General features: G+C 59.8%; 1 protein-coding gene across 1 annotated transcript; it reads left to right on the top strand.

Annotated features, from left to right (window-relative positions):
- The first annotated feature begins 2,622 nt into the window (after nt 1–2,622).
- B9D1 (B9 domain containing 1) lies at nt 2,623–17,495 on the top strand. Its single transcript, XM_039227264.1, has 7 exons — nt 2,623–2,805; nt 4,335–4,403; nt 6,667–6,778; nt 12,129–12,225; nt 13,163–13,225; nt 16,823–16,890; nt 17,144–17,495. Exons 1-7 carry the CDS (start codon nt 2,743–2,745, stop codon nt 17,284–17,286), a joined length of 615 nt encoding a protein of 204 aa, XP_039083195.1. The 5' UTR covers nt 2,623–2,742; the 3' UTR covers nt 17,287–17,495.
- Nucleotides 17,496–17,976: the final 481 nt, after the last annotated feature.

The following is a 17,976-nucleotide window of genomic DNA, read 5'->3' as shown; positions in this document are numbered from 1 at the left end:
CAGGAGGGCGTGCGGGCTCTGGGGCCTGGGGCCTGGGCCTGGCCCAACCGGCAAGGCCACCATCTCTCAGCAGCGCTGTGCAGCCGGTCCCTCTGGCCACCCGGCCCCAACCTTTCCTCCCACGGCCGCTCTGCTGGGCCCAAGGGGTTGAGGCCGATCTCCGTAGGACGGGAGCAGGTGCCCGGGATGGCTGAGGCCAGCAGGGGGCGCTGGACTGGGCAAGGCAGACAGCCAAGGCGGAGACTGGGGCGCCAGTGGAGGCAGTAATCCTCACAGTCCCCGAGCCCCCAGAGCAGCCTGGCTCTGCCCAGCCAACCGGCCAGCACCACAGACGCCGGCATGCAGGGGAGAGGGCGAGCGGGGACACCCCACGATGCCTGAGTCAGCTCCCAGCCCCCAAGGCTGACCCTGGGCACGCTCCTGGCCCCCTCCCCAGGCTTAAAGCTTCCCTGGGAGCACTGTGAGAATGCAGGGGAGGATGGAGCCATACCGGAGGGAGGTGGGAGTGAGGAGGGTCAGGGAGGACTGAAAGTTGAGGAGTGTGTTCAGGGCGGGGAGACTTGGGGCAAGGAGGGAAATTCTGATCGGTCCTGGCTGAGGGTCCGCCCCTCACAGCCGCCCACCCCACCCTCCCCCCCAGCAGATCCCTACATCCCACCCCGCTGAGACCACTGCACGTCACACCTGCGAAGATGCCTTTCACCTCCACCCTGACTGTCCAGACCCGAAGATCAGCCTGCCTGAGGGCTCCCAGGGCACCAGGCCCCCCGCCGGCCGCCCTGAACTGACAGTGAGGATTCCAGATGCGCCCCCCCTCCATACGCGCCCTCCCCTACGGCCCCTCCTAATGCCTCTAGACCCGGTAGAGCCAGGCTGCCCATCCTCCGGGGGGTCTCCTGTTCCGTAACACCCAGGCAGGCGGCTAATGAGCACCCCTGGTTAGGGGCTCCCCATCCCCACGGGAGACTCCCCTGTAGCTCCTGCTTGCCCGTGGGGCAGCCTTTGACACAGCCAGGTTCTGAACCACCGGAAAGCCCCTGGTTGTCAGATAAAACACAAGCGTTTTCTTGAAACCTGACTTCTGTGTAATACTGAGCCTCAAAAGCCACAAGGAGGAGAGAGTCCCGCAAGAGCCGTAGAATTTGCGGGAGAAAGCACTGTAAGCAACAAGAGGGTGTGGGGGTGGGGGGAGGGAGTATGACCAAGTCCACCCCCCCTCTGAGGTCTGTGTGTGGCCCCGGGGCCCCCAATCATCTGGCCTCCCCTGTCAGCACCTCCTGTCAGAGGTGGGAAGGTGGGAACCTGAGTGCCCCCAGCCCCCTCCCCTAATCAGGTGTCTCTGCTCACCTCTCAGGGAGGGGTCAGTGGGTCCAGGCTGGCTTTGACTCCTATCTTCTCCCGCACAGCAGCCACAGGGGGTGATGACCTGGGGGCTCTGGTGTCGGTCCAGCCTCTCCGAAGTCTACACTTTTAACACCCTGGCCAGGAAGCGCGCTTGGGCCTGCCCTGGGACCAGGCAGAGGAGGCAGTGAGCATCTGTAGCCTGCAAAGTCCTGGGTCTGAACCCTGAGCCAGCCACTTACCTGCTGCTGTGGCTGTGAGTGTTCCCAGCAAACTCCCCTCTGAATCTGCTTCCTCTTTGAGTAATCGAGATGTATTGACAGTTATTCATTCATCCAACAGTGTTACCAGCGCTTACTCTGCGCCTGGCAACCAGAACACAAGATCAGGGGGCCCCTGGGCTCATGCAACAGGCGGGCTTGTCTAGGGGAGGGGAGGCGAGCATTAGTCCGAGTCATGACAATAATAAATGTGCAAAAACAAACCAATGTGGGTGCTAAGAGGGATCGGACTGATGTGTTAACAGAAGCTATGACCGAGTCAGCACGGCCAGGGAGTCAGTGTTATTTGAACAGTAAGCGGCCGACCCGTGGGTTCTGGCTCACTCTCCCCGCCACGGCCGGATGACTGGGATGCCAGGTGCTGCCCCTCCGTGGGCCTCAGTCTCCCCCCTTCACACTGAGGAGCCTTGGCTTGGACTAAAGGTTTCTTGAGGTCCCTCCCAAGTTTGTTTAGAAAACTTGGGGGGGGGGGGCAAAGACCTCAAAAGCCCCAAGGGGGCATCCTCTTGACCTGACACTGGGTGCTGCTGCGCCCCAGCTGGGTACTCTCCAGAACCCGGGCGGCCCCGCCCCTCGTATGACTCGCGGCGTCCATGCACTGCCTCCGACACGCGACACGCGGTGGTCGCGCAAACCGCGCAAAACTCCCTCCTCGGCGAGCGCGGGCCGTCATCCTCCCGGTAGCGCCACAGCGACATCTGGTGGCGGAGAGCATCTGTACCACTTGGCTCCCGGCCTGCCTGAGTCAGGGCGGGCCTCTGGGCTTCGGGGCGGGCAGGGCCGAGGCCGAGTGGATACACACTTCCTGCGGGTGTAGCCGGATCGGACGGCGGGGCCGGAGTCTACACAATGGGCCCACGCTCCCGCCCAGCCTGCGTGTACTGTCCCAGCTTCCTCGGAGACGGGTGGGACTGCGGAGCCCCTCCCTCCAAAGCCCCGCCCCGTCCATCAGCTGCTGCTGACAGCGCCTGCGCACTGTCGCACAAGTGCTCGGTTTTGCGAAAGTGCCGCTCTGAAGAAACGTGTCCCATGCGCCACGCCGTCTGTTTCCAGGGCAACCCAGAGTCTCCTAGCAACCCCGCGCGCAGCCTGGGTCGTTTCCAGGTGCCCCCAGCCTGCCATGGCGGCCGCGGGTCCCAGCGTCTTCCTACTCATGGTCAACGGGCAGGTGGAGAGCGCCCAGGTGAGCAGCCGTGGCCCTTGCCCCGCCCTTACCCTCGTCTCCCCCGGGGGCCCGTCCCGCGACCTCCCTGGCTGCTGTGTGGCTGCGGAGAGGCGCGTCGTTCCTGGAGCCTCTCTCATCCCGGGTTAGGCCGGGGAGGGGAACCAGCACTTGAGAAGTTTGACGCGAGGTTGCTGCGAGTCCTCAGCCCCGATGTGCGCGTGTGGAAACAGGCCTGGAGAGGTTGAGCCGGTGCCGAGGGCACGCTCGGCCAAGCCTGTGACCCCTGGTTCGGATCGTGTCCACTTTGTGGAGTCACGGGCAGGAGCCTGGCGCGGGTGTAACGGGAGGAACCGAGTCGCGCAGGCACGCTGGGCTTCGGTCCTCAATTGCTCCGTGCTCTGAGCCCTTCAGTGCTTGAACTTGGATTAGAATGGAGGTGATTTAGTTAATCTGATACAACGATGGTGATCGTGGAAAGATCCAAGGAGAGTGTCCAATCTGACAGGGGACGCTACTCTCCATCCCCCTTCACTTTATAAGAACCGTTTGTCATATTTAAATACACACGTAGATATAGTCACCATGTATTCGCTACGTGCCAGACTGGGCGCCCAGCACCGTTCATTCAATCCGCGCAACAGTCCTGTGAAATGGGTATGACCAGCATCACCGTTTTGCAGATGGGAACACTTGCCCAGAGGCAGTGGCATAGCTGAGATTTGAACCTGGTCTGTCTTATGCCAAAGTTTTGCTGCATTACCCTTCCAGGCTGTTGGAAGATGGTGTTTATTATATTATCGTGAGGATTAAGTGCGACGGTTTGGGTAAGCCCCGCCATCACCTCTTATTAGGTGTCTCTTGAGTTTGTGTTTCATTGGGATTATGCCCCCAGGCACCCACCCAGTCCACGCTCCGCCACCCCCACCCCCGACCCTAGTGCCCAAGACTATCTTCTCCTCTTCTGTCCCCTTAAGGGCCCTTGGCTGGGCTGGATCACAACTGTCTGCAGCGTCAGCACCCAGGCCACCCCCCACTGTGCCTCCCACTCAGTTATGGGCCCCTCTCCCTCTTCAGGCCTTCAACTCCAGCTCTGTGTTTGCTCTGTGTCCTGAGAGCATCTGGGTTCTTCTTAGACCTTTCACTTCATCGGGGCAGGCATCGGGGACAGCAAAACGTCATCACACTTGTTCTCAGCTTGCGGTCAAATGGGGTTGACAGGCAGTCAGAGCTTCAATGGAGGGAAGGACCAGGGGCTGACAGAGCCAGGAGGTGGCCCTTGAAATAGCCTGGAAGTTAGGGCAGGCTCCCTGGAAGGTGAGTTTTGAAGGACAAACAGGAGTTTGCCAGATGAAGGCATGGGAAGGGCATGGCAGACGGAAGGCAGAGGCTGGGCAAAGGCCCAGGGGCAGTAGCAGCCCTCATCCCCGTCTCTTAGGCCACACCCTAGGTGCCTCGTGGGCAGCACTCCTGTTAGCCGCCCTTCCCAGGCCAACACGCTGGCCTCACCCACTGCCTGTAAACAGAACCCGTGTGTGCTTGTTCCACAGTTTCCCGAGTACGACGATCTCTACTGCAAGTACTGCTTTGTGTACGGCCAGGACTGGGCCCCCACGGCGGTAAGCTGGGCTCTTGGGCCTCCCTTACTCTCAGCCTCCGTGACTGTTGGGGTTTCTGAAGGTGTCTGTCATACCCCTTCCTCACCCAGTTCAGAACCAACTGAGAGGTAGACACTGAATTCCAGGGGTTCCGAAATGTGACTTTGTTCCTGGTAAAGCTGGAGTGGAGGACGCAGCCACCGGGTGGGCTCCCCGATCAAGGCTGTGCTCACCCACATGCCTTACCCCCGGCACTTGCACACAGCAGCAGAGAGGAATGTGTGGGCAGCGTGGGCACGCAGGCCCCAGAGGGCCAGCCTGGAAGTGGCCACACCGTGGAGCCTCTGGGCCAGTCCCTTCGCCCTGTGGCCTCTCCTCGCTCATGGGGAGGACTCTGGGGAGTCAGGAGGCAGAGTGGAAGCTCTCCTTGTGAGACCTCCCTGGGGACAGTCTGTCTCCAGCAGAGAGGGGCTGTGACGGCACGTATACTGTACTGTGTGCCTGACACGTGCTGTACAGCGAAGTGATGACACTTATTCTCTGTTCACCCACTAACCGAATAACTATGGCCGGTCTTCTGGGTGACGGGGATTCAGTGGTGAACAAAGCCAGACGAGAGTCCCGGTCTCTCTTAGGTGTGCATTCTTGTGGGGCGAGGCCGACATTAAGCGCTAGTGTTCTAGTATGTTCTAGTGAAAAGTGCCAGGGAGAAAGGAGAGCCAGGAAGGGAGGTGTGCAGGATAGAGGGAAGCTGGAATCTAGATGAGGAGGCCTGAGAAGGCCTCCCTGAGAAGGTGACTTTGGGTAGAGACCTGAAGGAAGTGCAGAGGCGCACGGGCCCTGAGGCGGGGGCGCGCCTGGTGTGCTTGAGGAGCAGGGGGAGGCCAGTGACGAGCATGGGCAGGCAGGACTGACGGAGAGTGACCGGGGATGAGGCGGGGTGGGGGGGAGGGGTCAGAGACGGGGCAGGTCTTGGAGGACACAGTAAGTCAGCGTGAGCCAGCCTCACACAGGGTGACATGGACGCCCTCACAGAGTCTAGAACAGAGAGAAAGTGACCCATCTTGTGTTTTGCAAACTCCTCTAGCTTCTGTGTTGTCAGTAGACGGGGAGCAGGGGCCAAAGCAGGTACACCACAGACGGTTACCAGACACCAAGGGACAGAGATGGCACGTGGACAGGGCCAGCGCTGGGGGTGATGACAGGTAGTGGGGGGAGACACGGGGCTTTCCTGCTGGACGGCTGTGGGCTGTGACAGAACGTAGCCAAGTAACACCAAGCCTTCCAGCCGGGGCACTTAGGGGCAGAGCTGCCATCTGATGAGAAGACTAGACAGAGCAGATCTGGGAGAGCTTTCCAGAGCCCAGCCCGGCAAGTGTTGAGGTTCCCACTAGATGTCCAGACGGAGGTGCCTGGTGGGCAGTGAGGGCGGGGCCATGCTGATCTGCGGGTCAGAGGAGAGGACCAGGCTGGGGACACGGGTTTGGGAATCAGCCACCCCCAGGCCATGGCAGCGGCCCCGAGACGGCTGAAGTCATGGGTGCCGGTTAGAGGAGCGTCCCAACACGGAGCTCAGGGACGCTCCCACAGAAGGAGCAAGTGCTGACAGCCACAGTGGGGGCCACCCCTCCCTTGAGGAGGAAAGACCCGAAGACGTATGTATGGTGTCCCAGAGCCACATGGGGGGGGGGGGGCTGTCAGGAAGCCACCAGCCGTGTCCCGTGCTGCCGCTGGGTCAGGTGAAGTGAGAACGGGGAAGTGTCCAGTGCCGGGGTCACTGGTGCTGCTCGACAAAACACTTTGGTGGAGCGGGAGCCTGTAGTCAGGTTGAGTGAGTTCCAGAAGCAAAGCAGAGAAGGAACTGGAGCCAGGGGTCTGCACAGCTGTTGGAAGGAGCTCGCTTGGTGGGCAGCATGGAGCGGCTGACGGGCTGAGGAAGGGGAGGCGGGGGTGTTTCGGGAGAGGGAGGACCGCCCGCACTCGTGCTCCCACAGGAGGTGTCGGGGTGCAGTCGGTCATGTCAGAGGGGAAGAACCGGCCGGAGCGGGTGCCCCGGGCTGGCGAGGGGGGGCGTGCGCCCACTTGGCCCCAGGTCATCAAGCTCGAACTGGATAAAACCCGAAGGGACCTAGGAGCTGCTCCACGACGTCGTGGGCCCTGTTGTTTGGAAGTTAGCGTGTGGGCAGAAGTGAAGGACGCGGCCCTCCCGCCTGCCCGCCCAGGGAGGGGGCGAGCGTGGCAGCTGGAGCTGGGGCACTGGCCGTCCCTGTCCCTGTCCTCACAGGGTCTGGAGGAGGGCATCTCACAGATCACATCTAAGAGCCAAGACGTGCGGCGGGCGCTGGTGTGGAACTTCCCCATCGACGTCACCTTTAAAAGCACCAATCCCTACGGCTGTGAGTCGGCAGGGGTCCCGCAGGGACCGGGATGGGGAGGTGCCCCCAGGACAATCCGGGCCCAGGGGGCGGGTGGGCTGTGTTGCCGCCTGGCCATTCCCCTCCACTCCCCACCCCGGTTCGCCTCCGTGCCATGCGGAGGACGCTGGGAGCGCAGAGCCCGGCAGGTGAGGCCCCAGCCTGCGCCGCTGACAGCTCTGGCCTGGCAAAGCACAGCCTGGCATCCGGGACTGCGGCGGCCTAGCCCGCAAGGCTCTCAGCTTGAGCCGCCTGCCCCTCCCGTGCACACCCCTCCAGTCACCTCTCTGAGCCTTGGTTCGTGCCGTCCCCTCTGCCTGGGACACCCCTTCCCAGCGCCCTCGTTGCTTGCAGTGCTTACTATCTACGTTGTGCAATGGTTAGAATTCACTCTCCCTTGATAGCCGCGTGCAAAACCTGGGGTCGCTCCAGAGGGGCTGTGAATACCGCCCCCGTGTGGCCCTGTCCGAGCTTCCCACTCCTGTGCGGTGGGCAGACTGCTCCGTTTCTTTTCCCGTGTTAGGAAACGACACAGAAAGTGACGTTGCTTGCCTTCAACTTTGTATCTAGGAGCTGAGTGTGGATTGGCTTTCAGGTCCATCTGATTTCATAGTCTGGGCCTTTCTGTGGCCCGGGGCCTAGGCTTACCGCGCCCAGAGGGTCCGGAGCAGGGGCTGCTGGCGGTCCTTCTGGCTAGGAACTGCATCTTGTCATTATCCACGAGTAAGATGCTTCCATAGATGCCTTTTTTTTTTTTTAATGTTAATTTCTTTTAGAGAGAGAGTGCACAAACTGGGGGTAGGGGCAGAGAGAGGGAGAGACACAGAACTCGAAGCAGCTCCACGCTCTGAGCTGTCAGCACAGAGCCGGACACGGGGCTCAAATTCACAAACTGTGAGATTGTGACCTGAGCCGAAGGTGGACACTTACCTGACGGAGTCCCCCAGGCGCCCCTTCCACAGGCTTCCTGGAATGGGGCACTGGCTAATGGAGTAGTCTCCTACTGCCCAAGGAAGCTGCGAGACATGGATAAAATATTAAAAAGCAAAACCAAACACAACTCTTTGAAGGCACCAGAGAGCTAGCCACGTATTGGAGATTTACCAGGCCAGGAGCTGTGAGAAAGCAATCTAGAGACGTGAGCCCAATCACATCACCCCTGGGGGTATTTGCTGACTCTGCCAGAGGTGACTGAGAGGCTGATTGAGATTTTTGATAGCTGCACTGCGTTTGGGGCACAAGAGTCAAGAAAATCCCTGCTACTTGGACGGAGAGCTCGAGGTGCTGTACCCTGGGAGGAAGGGAGAAGCAGCCCAGCTCCAGATCATTCCAGACCTTGAACGTGGTGGCAAAACCCCCAAACAAAATATTCATAAGCCAAATCCAGCAGGATGTAAGAGGGAGGATACATCCTGAACAAGTCTGGTTTATTCCCAAAATACAAAGTATGTACATGAAACATCTGAAATCAACCCGTGTGATTCACTGCTTTAAAAAGAAGGAAAGTCACGATCGTCTCTATAAATGAAGAAAAATTCAACATCCATTCATGATAAACACTTAGCGAACTAGGAATAGAAGGAAACTTTCTTAATCTGATGAAGGTTCTCTATAAAACACTTAGAGCAAACATCACCTTTCTGAAGTGAAATGGTGAAAAATTTCCTTCTTTTTGGCGCCATCACAAAAGGTATAAGGATTAGGGAGGCCAGCACTGTCGGTCTTCACAGGTGACCGTGTGTACGTAGAATGTGCAAAATGGGGGTGCCTGGGTGGCTCCATCAGTTGAGCGTCTGACTCTTGGTTTCGGCTCAGGTCATGATCTCATGGTTTGTGAGCTCCAACCCTGCATCGCATTCCACACTGACAGCGGAGAGCCTGTGTGGGATTCTCTCTCTCCCTCTCTCTCTGCCCCTCCCCTGCCTACTCTCTGTCTCTCCCCCTCTCAAAATAAATAAACTTAAAAAAATTTTTTTAATTATTTTTTAAATGTTTTTTATTTATTTCTAGGAGAGAGAGAGAGAGAGACAGCATAAGCAGGGGAGGGTCAGAGAGAGAGGGAGTCACAGACTCTGAAATAGGCTCCAGGCTCTGAGCTGGCAGTCAGCACAGAGCCCGACGCGGGGCTCGAACCCACGAACCGCGAGATCATGACCTAAGCGAAAGTCGGACGTTTAACTGACTAAGCCACCCAGGTGCCCCTAAAAGTTTTTTGTTTTTTTTTTTTTTTTAAAGAATGCACAAAATGATCTACGGATAAGTTCTAGAATTAATAAGTCACCACAAATGCCAGATATGGGATGGACATCCAAAAACCAGTGGCTTTCTGTATAAAAATAACTAAAATGTGTACATATAAAGTGAATCAAAAGTGGTATTTTGAAAAGAAATTCTTTACAGGATCAAAATATAAGTTGTTCTATGACACCTCAAGCTTCAATTTAATTTTAAAGCAGAATAACTAAGGCAGTGTAGTTCTTACACACGGAGAGACAGACAGACCCAGAGAGAGCCCCAGGACAGACCTAAGCGTGTGTGGACCGTTGACTCGTGACAAAGGGCACTGTGGAGCAGGACGGGAAGGCGGGTCTTCTTGATAAAAGGAACCGAGACACTCGGATATGCACAGGGACGTGAAACCTGCTCTCCGCACCCCTGCCGCACCTGTGCACGTCAGCCAGCTCCAGGAGGGTGTGTAAATGGAAACACGAAAGCAAAGTAGCAAAGCTTCAGGAAGGTAGCCTGGGGCGCTAGAGCTGTGCTATCAGGTAAGGGAAGACTTCATCAAAGGACTTTTTTTTTTTTTTTAAACTTATTTTGAGAGAGGGGAAGAGATAAAGGGGGACAGAGGATCTAAAGCGAGCTCCAAGGTGATAGACAGCAGAGAGCCCCATGTGGGGCTTGAACTCATGAACCATGAGTTTTGAGTTTATCTCCGGAGCTGAAGTCAGACGCTTAACTGACTGAGCCATCCAGGCGCCCCTTCAAAGGACTTTCTAAAGGAAAGATCCATGGATTTGGCCATATTCAAATTAAGGGCTTCTATTCATCAGAAGATAGGAATTGCTGTGAAAAAGGCCACAGAATATCACACACATGAACATTATGCATCAATGAGAAAAAGATCCTTCCAGTAGAAAGGTGGGCAAGAGACTGAACAGGGACCTCACAAAAGGGGACATACAAGTGACCCGGACACAGAGCAGGGCCTCAGCTTTATTTTAGTAAGAAAGGTTACAGTTAAGGAAAATGCAAACTAAAGCCACCATGAGGGGCGCGTGGGTGGCTTAGTCTCAGCCTCTTGAGTTCGGCTCAGGTCATGATCTCGTAGTTCGTGAGTTTGAGCCCCACGTCAGGCTCTGTGCTGACAGCTCGGAGCCTGGAGCTTGCTTCACATTCTGTGTCTCCTGCTCTCTCTGCCCCTCCCCTGCTCACGCTCTTTCTCTCTCTTTAAAAAAAAATATTTAAAAGTATTAGAAATTTTTTAAAAAAGTTAAGCCACTGTGAGTTGCCACAGCCGAGGTAAGTTGCCATAGCTCAGGCAAGAAAGCTGGAGGACCCCAAGCTTCGTGACCACGTGGTATGATGGGAACTCCAGTCACTGGTGGGAGTGTTTGGGGGACACCACCCCTTTGGGAGGTGGCCCCGTGTTTGTTTTCATACCCCGGACACGTGCCCAGCAGAAACGTGTGCGCACGTGGGGCCCTAGCCTGGGCGAGAGTAGCAGAGTGCTCCCAGCCTCGCCATCTGGGGGGGTCCCCCAAGGAGAAACTACCCACGTGTCCGTTGGCACTAGAGTGAACCATGTCCTCATGGTCTGCCCAGAGCCAGAATGTTCCCCAGTGTTGAAAACGAGCAAAACCCCACACATGACAGTTTGATCGAATCTCATGGACATGATGTTGAATTCTGAAGAAGCTGGACCCTAGGGCACCGGCAGGGTGGGGGTGGGGAGCTCGGTCAGTTGACCATCTGATTCTTGATTTTGGCTCAGGTCATGATGCCAGGGCTGTGGGATCGAGCTCCACATTGGGCTCAGCGCTGAGTGTGGAGCCTGCTTAAGATTCTCTCTCTCTCTCTCTCTCTCTCTCTCTCTCTGTCTCCCTCCCTATGCCCCTCTCCCTTGCTCATACTCTCTCTCAAATTAAAAAAGAAAGAAAAGCTAGGTAACAATACACATACTATATGATTCCATTTGTATGTACACATACTATATGATTCCATTTGTATGAGGTTTTTTTTTAAAAAAAGTTTTTAATGTTTTATTTATTTCTGAGAAAGAGAGAGAGACAGCATGAGCAGGGGAGGGTCAGAGAGAGAGGGAGATACAGAATCTGAAACAGGCCCCAGGCTCTGAGCTGTCTGCACAGAGCCCTACAAGGGGCTCAAACCCACGAACCGTGAGATCATGACCTGAGCTGAAGTTTGATGCTTAACCGACTGAGCCACCCGGGCACCCCACGTTTTTTAAAAATGGGTAAAACCAAAGTACCGTGTTTAGCATGCATTCTTTGGCAGTGAAGACTTCAGAGAAGTGCTTCTGTTGAGTCAGAATAGCGGTTCCCTTCAGGGGGGCGGGGTGGTGATGGGAAGGGTGCCACCCTCTCCTTAAGGCCGAGTGCTCGACCCACACTGCTCTCCGTGTCTTTGGAGGGAACCGAGAGGCCAGGAAGGGAGGTCGTTGCCCGAGGCCGGTCCTGCGGGGCTGCAGGGTCAGCCTGCTTGCTCACCTGTCACCTGGGGTGATTCCTTCCTTATGTTCAGTGGATGAATATATGGAGCCAGGTGACAGGGCCTGATGCACCTCGATGTTTACAGGGAACAAGCGTGATCGGTAGTAATTTAAAGGAAAGTACACGAGGAAGGTCATTGCCATCTCTCTGACCTCTCCCTCGGAACCCCGAAACCAGCCTCTCTGGCCCACAAGCCCACACGACATGCGCTGCAGGCTGACCACCTCTATCAGATAGGAAGCTCCCGAGAAGCGGCCCCTTTGCTCGGTCCCCAGCTGGGCCCCTGTGGCTTGTACGGAGGAGAAAAGTGCCTTCGGGCACGCCCCGTGCATGTCAGATCACAGGGTCGGCACGGCCTCCCGGTATCCGGGCTGAGCAGGGGGCCTAGCCAGCGCGGTCCGGTCCCCACCGCGGTCCCCACCTGCCTCCCTGGACTCTGGGTGGGCAGAAGCCATTAGTAGAGAGGGGGGGTCCTTTGTCCACTCCTGCCCTGTGTGCAGCTCACCGCCCCCAGGGCCTTGAGTGCCACCTGTGTTCTCTGCCTGGCACCTTCCCCACAGTTTCCCCACCTGCTGACCCTGCATCTTGTGCCTCCCAAGGGCCACAGATCGTGCTCAGCGTGTATGGACCGGACGTGTTTGGGAACGACGTGGTCCGAGGCTATGGGGCAGTGCACCTGCCCTTCTCGCCCGGCAGGTAGGTGCCAGCTCTGACCGGGTCCCTGGGCCGCAGTCCATCTCTTGCTGGGCCATGCTGGCTCAGAACCGGGGCACCCCCAGCAGGCCTATTCCTAGGACAGATGTCGCGTCTGGCTGGGGATGCCCTGGGGTCCCCAGGAGCCTGGGCAACTCGGTCTGGGGGGCTGTGGGCTAGAGCCCATATCTGGGAGGAGGCCCATGTGGGTGAAGCTAGGGCTGGGCCCCCAGACGGCAGGCGGGAGGGAGAGTGTCAGAGGCCCCAGCAGGGAGCGCTGGGGGCTATCCTGTGAGGGGCTGGGCCCAGCGACAGTTCGTAGGCACTTTGGGACCGCGGTTCGGACACCCTGTGTACTCCTCGGTTCCTGCCCCCTCAGCGTCCCGCGAGCTGTCACTGATCCCCCTTCTGTGCCCGGCCCCGCTGACGTTAGTGTGACACATGGCCCTTCCTCAGAAGCCCCCAGAGTGGTAGACACAGACGGAGAGAAGCGGCCCTCTTGTTAAGCAGGGTGGCAGAGGGGAGGTTTGTGGAGAGGAGTGGGGGAGGGGTGTGAAGGGCAGGATGGGGGCAGGTGGCCGCAGTGAGGAGGGTCCGGGGAGTCGTCAGGGGCTTCCTGGAGGGTGTTTGGAGTGTGGAGGCCAGGGCCTCCGAGGGGCAGTGTGAGCCGGGCCTCCGGGCTGTAGCCTCCTGACCCTTTACAGGAAACGGACTTGCGCGGACTCTGGCCTCCTCGAGGTCGGGCCTAGTTTTTCCGCCTCACCCTCCCAGTGCTGAGCACCCGGCCTGGGCCCTGTGGGTGCAGCCCGTGCCGGCTGGACGGGTGGCCTGCCCCTGACTTGGTGCGGCCTGGCTAACAGCCCCTGCTCACTGGAGGCTCGGAAGGTTCCATTGCTTTTCTGTGACTCAGCACAAGCGTCTGTGAAAACATGTGTTTCAGGCACAAAAGGACCATCCCCATGTTTGTCCCAGAATCCACGTCTAAACTGCAAAAGTTTACAAGGTGAGTTTTCTACATGTCGCCTCCAGCCCCCACTTCTGACCCAAGCAGGGGAGCGGAGGGAGGGCTGCCACAGTCCCTCACTGTGCCGGGTGACACCGTCTTCCTCCCACTGCTCTGTCTTTGGGGACACATGGAAACGGGTGCTGCGTGGCTTCTGGGGGTCACCAGGCTCCCGTCAGCCACTGCTCCAGCTGCGGAAGGCCGTGCATGTGACCCGTGCTGCGGTTTGCGTCGGAGCAGAGCAGGTGGGGACGTGCTCATGACGTAGCACGGCGTTAAGAAGGTAGGACGCAGGATTCCGCAGTAGGAGCCAAAAGAACAGAAATAACTCCCGAGGGGCGCCTTCCGTCAGGAAATGCCTCACACGTGGGAGCCTCTTCGAGGAGGGGACACCTGAGCAGAAACTAGAAGAGAAGTAAGGGCCAGGGTGGGCGGTCTGGGGAAGGAATGTTCCAGGCATAGGAAACAGCATGTGCAAGGCCCGTGGGCTTAGTGTGTGAGGAGGGGCCGGGACCAGGTGTTGCTGGTCAGCGGTGGACGGGGAGGGGGAGACGCCAGGGAGGCAGGGAGTGCGCACGGACGCGGGGGGCGCCGGACCAAGCCCTGTCGCCCCTCACCACAGCTGAGTCGATGACTCGCAGGGGACAGGAGCACAGCTGCGAGCCACCGCTGCTCCCCGCCAGCCCAGCCAGGCGGGGGCCCCGCGCCGTCTGTTCACAGCAGGATGTGGGGAAGACGGGGGGCCATCAGGGTCCCTGGTGGCAGCTGACGAGCAGCCCCCGCAGGCCCGGCCGTACCGGGGTGAGCCCGGCCCGAACCCTGCTCTCTGCGCAAGGGGGCAGCGCCGGACCTGAGCCAGGGAAGCCTCCCTGAGTTCTGAGGCGTGGGGGGGGGAGACGTGGGGTGCCCCCCGCCCTCTGGGAGGCCACCGTGGTGGGAAGGGGCCTATTACCCGGTGCCCTGGGCCAGCGTCAGCTAGAGCGGACATCGTGCACCCCACGGGACTGTCGGGAGAGTGGGGGCCAGTGCTCACCGGTGGGTCCGGGGAGGTTTAGGGCTTTGAGCCCACACGGCTGTCCGGCCCGGGGCGTTCATGCCGCTCTTCGTCCTCCAGCCCTGAGGGAAGCCTGGGTCTCAGGGCCACGTCCCTCTCAGGAGAAGTTAGGCCTTATGGCTTACACAGCAGGCGACATTCTGCCGGTGCCCGAGGGAGAGCAGCTCGGGGCAGCGGTGGGGGCGGGGGCAGGGGGCGATCTCCCCCTCCCCCGGGCAGGGCGCATGCGCTTGGACTGTGGACACTGGAGGAAGGGCCAGTTAGCGAAGGCAGTTTGATCAGGCTCTTCCCAGACGAGGCCCGGCCTGCGTGGAGGCCGCCCTGTGACAGGCTCCCAGTGGCCTTTGCTCCCCCCCAAGCCTTCTTATTCCTGCTCCCCACCCTGCCCCCCTGGCTCAGCCCACCTGGTCCCGGTCCCCCCCCCGCCCCCCCCCGTAGAGTTTCCTGGGGCCGCTGTAACCAATCACCACCAACTCCACGCCTAAACAACAGCATTTATTTTCTCATGCAAAGATCCGTTTCCCAAGTAAGGTCACATTTGCAAATTCCAGGGACCAGGACCTGATATCTGGGGGGCCACTGTCCAGCCTATGACAGTGCCTCCCGGTGAGTCTTCACGTAGCGACAAAAATGGTTTTCTTTTTATTTCTTTTTTTAAATTTATTTCTGAGAGAAAGTGTGAGCAGGCGAGGGTCGAGAGAGAGGGAGACACAGAATCTGAAACAGGCTCCAGGCTCTGAGCTGTCAGCGCAGAGCCCAATGTGAGGCTCAAACCCATGAACTGTGAGATCATGACCTGAGCCGAAGTCAGATGCTCAACTGACTAAGCCACCCAGGCGCCCCCAAAAGTGGTTTTCTAAAACGACTGGAGGAAGCACTCAAGCGCAGCTCCGCATTTTGGGTTAACTTCTGCGAGGGTGCTGTGAAGCCCTGCGTTCTCCTGCCCTCCGGCCCTCCGACGTGGCTCCTCCAGCCCGCTGGGTCCTTCCCCGCCTCCGGCCCCTGCCTGGACGCTCTACCCAGCATCCCTCGGACCCCTACCCTGAACCACCTGCCCTCCTGGGCCTCGGGAGAGGAAGCAGTGCGGCGGCTCCGGGTGTGAGTGCTGGGGCGTGCCTCGCCCGTGGTGGCTGCTTCCCGTGCCGGTGAGGTGGACAGCCCCACTCCTCAGATGGAGAAACTGAGGCACAGAGAGGTGGTGGTGCGCCCATCCAGCCCTGGCAGGAAGCCTGGCTTCCCAGTTCCCCTATCCGCCCCCCTCTCGAGGCCAGGAGCCAGTGAGCCCCCTACTGGGTCTCCACTGGGGCTGCAGACTGCAGGGGGCAGGCTTGGCTTCGGCCCCTGGGCAGCACCCGGTGGGTGGTGGGGGCTGGCGGAATCCGGGTGGCCTGGGCCCAGGGGTGACTCCAGCTGGAGCCAGACGGGCTGCTGGTTGTGGAGGGTGCTGGGCAGCCACGAGGAGGGTGGCTCTGCTGGGGCAGAGCGCAGGCCACTGTAGGGGGAGGCAGGGCGGAGCCTGGACCCATAGACGGAGGGGCCTCCTTCCCCGTGGGGAGCCCACCACCCATAGCCGCATCACTGGTGTTCCCTACCACCAGCAGGGCCCCAAAACCCAGGCTGGAGGTGCTCCTGGATGGGACATGCCCACGTCTGCCTGGCCCACCCGGCTGGAAATGTGCCCCAAATGGTTTCCGGCCTGAGTGGGTGTGTGGGAAGCGAGGCTCTGGCCGCAGGGCCGGGAGCTGAGCTGGGACCACGGGGAGGTCCAGCGTCACGCTCCTGCTGTGGCCTTGGGCAAGTCACCGTACCGCCCTTAGCCTCTGACGGGAGGGCTTTACAGAGCAGGGCCCCTGTGAAGGGCGGGTGGACAGTGGGCACGGCGGGGGCCCCGGCACTGAGTGTGCACCCCTCACATCAGTGACTGTGGAGTCAGGTGATCGTGTCGGTCACCCCCAAGCAAGCCCACCCTTGGGGCAGGTGCATGTCAGAGCGAGAAGCGTAAATCGGAGGGTTAACGTTTCTCATGGCAGCTGACAGAGTGCATTCACCTAGGGCCCTGGGAGCTGGGCGCCGTTAGGTACAGGCCAGAGGCACAGGGCTCAGGGGTTCAGAGATGATGGGTACCGAGAGGGAAGGGGAGAGCCCGGGTCTGGCCCCTCTGCCCGCCCCAAGGAGGCCGAACTCCCAGATGGGGCCTTCCTTCCCTGGGAGGATGGAGGGGACACAGTGTGCTGCTGCCCTCGTTCTGGGATTGCCACTTGGGTCCCCACTGTGCCCCCAGCCCCACCTCCCACAGTGGCTGTGACGGGAAAGCCCGGCATCCAGCTGAGGAGGGGTGGGGCACAGAGCCCCACACGCTGGGCGGAAGCCACACATGGCACCCAGCCTCGCCTTGCGGGGGCAGAGGGAGGTGGCCTGGGAAGGTTCTGGGATGGGGGGTGGGAGGAGGGCTGCTGTTGCTGAAGCAGGGGGAGAGCCCACGTCTGGGGTGGGAGGGAGGGCCAGGCCGGGGATCTGCTCACCCAGGTCCTCCTGTCTTCCAGCTGGTTCATGGGCCGGCGGCCCGAGTACACAGACCCCAAGGTGGTGGCCCAGGGTGAAGGCCGGGAAGGTAAAGCTTGATCCCCTGAGCCCCACCCCCCCCATAGGAGCCTGGGAGGGACTGGGGAGACCCCCACAAACAGGGTGGAAGCCAGGGACCTGCCAGGCACACAGAGGGACTGCGAGGGCAGGACCCAGGCATTTCCCCAGAGCACCTCCCAGTGAGGGGCACGGCCAGGCAGTCATTCCCATTTTACAGGACAGAACGCTGAGGCCGAGAGTTTCCCAAAGCAGCCCGGCTGATGCTGCCCTTCTCTCCCCAGTGACCCGCGTCCGCTCTCAGGGCTTTGTCACACTCCTCTTCAACGTGGTGACCAAGGACATGAGGAAGCTGGGCTACGACACTGGGCCTTCTGACACGCAGGGCATCTCAGGGCCCAGCCCGCCACAGGGACTGCCCCGGTGAAGGCATCCAGCCCCCGCCCCCGCCCGCTGGATCCCCGGTCCACTAGATCAGGCCCCGCCCACCGGATCCGGCCAGGTGGCCCTTCGGACAAAGCGGATTGTCCTTCCAGAGAGTCGGCCCCGGATACATCTGCTTGACGTGCAGCCTCATGGGACTGGGGGGGTGGGGGGTAGAGATTTTCTATAATAAAGCCTCACCTTTTCACAGAACCCAGGCCTGGAGCTGCCCCCTCCCCTCGAGCACACCCCTCCCTCGACCCCTCCAAGTGAGGGGACAGAAGCTGCCCCGAGAGGCACAGCGGGACAGCCAGCCAGGCTGCGAGCTTCGGCTCAAGCCCAGTTCTGCTGCCCGTGGCTGTGTGGCCTTGTCCTCGCGCCACACACGCATCCGCGACACAGGTGCGTCCCCACCGCCGAGACCTTCAGAGTGGCGCAGCGGAGCGTGCTGGGGGCCCGGCCCGGTGCCCGCTGTGTGTGCCGCGTGCCTGCCGGCCTCCCTCGGCGAGGAGACGAATGTCGTCGTAGGAGCCACACGGAGACCCCCGGCCCGCGCTCTGCCGACCCCTGACCCCGCAGCCCAGACAACCTCCTGGAGGCCGGAAGGTGCTGGAATCCCAGCTCTCCGGCCCCCACAGGGCAGGGGGTGCACCGTGCAGCCCAGCCCCCTGTGCTTCGGGAGCTGAGCCCTCTC

Source organism: Hyaena hyaena, unplaced genomic scaffold (genome assembly GCF_003009895.1).
Source record: "Hyaena hyaena isolate Hyena2069 unplaced genomic scaffold, ASM300989v1 scaffold_27, whole genome shotgun sequence".
NCBI classification, from domain to species: domain Eukaryota; kingdom Metazoa; phylum Chordata; class Mammalia; order Carnivora; family Hyaenidae; genus Hyaena; species Hyaena hyaena.
This window is presented reverse-complemented; position numbering and strand designations above follow the sequence as displayed.

Coding starts and splice junctions, on each gene's coding strand:
- B9D1 (XM_039227264.1), top strand. CDS start 2,743: ATGGCGGCCGCGGGTCCCAGCGTCTTCCTACTCATGGTCAACGGGCAG. Junction 4,404..6,666: donor AGGACTGGGCCCCCACGGCG/GTAAGCTGGGCT, acceptor CTGTCCTCACAG/GGTCTGGAGGAGGGCATCTC. Junction 16,891..17,143: donor CCAGGGTGAAGGCCGGGAAG/GTAAAGCTTGAT, acceptor TTCTCTCCCCAG/TGACCCGCGTCCGCTCTCAG.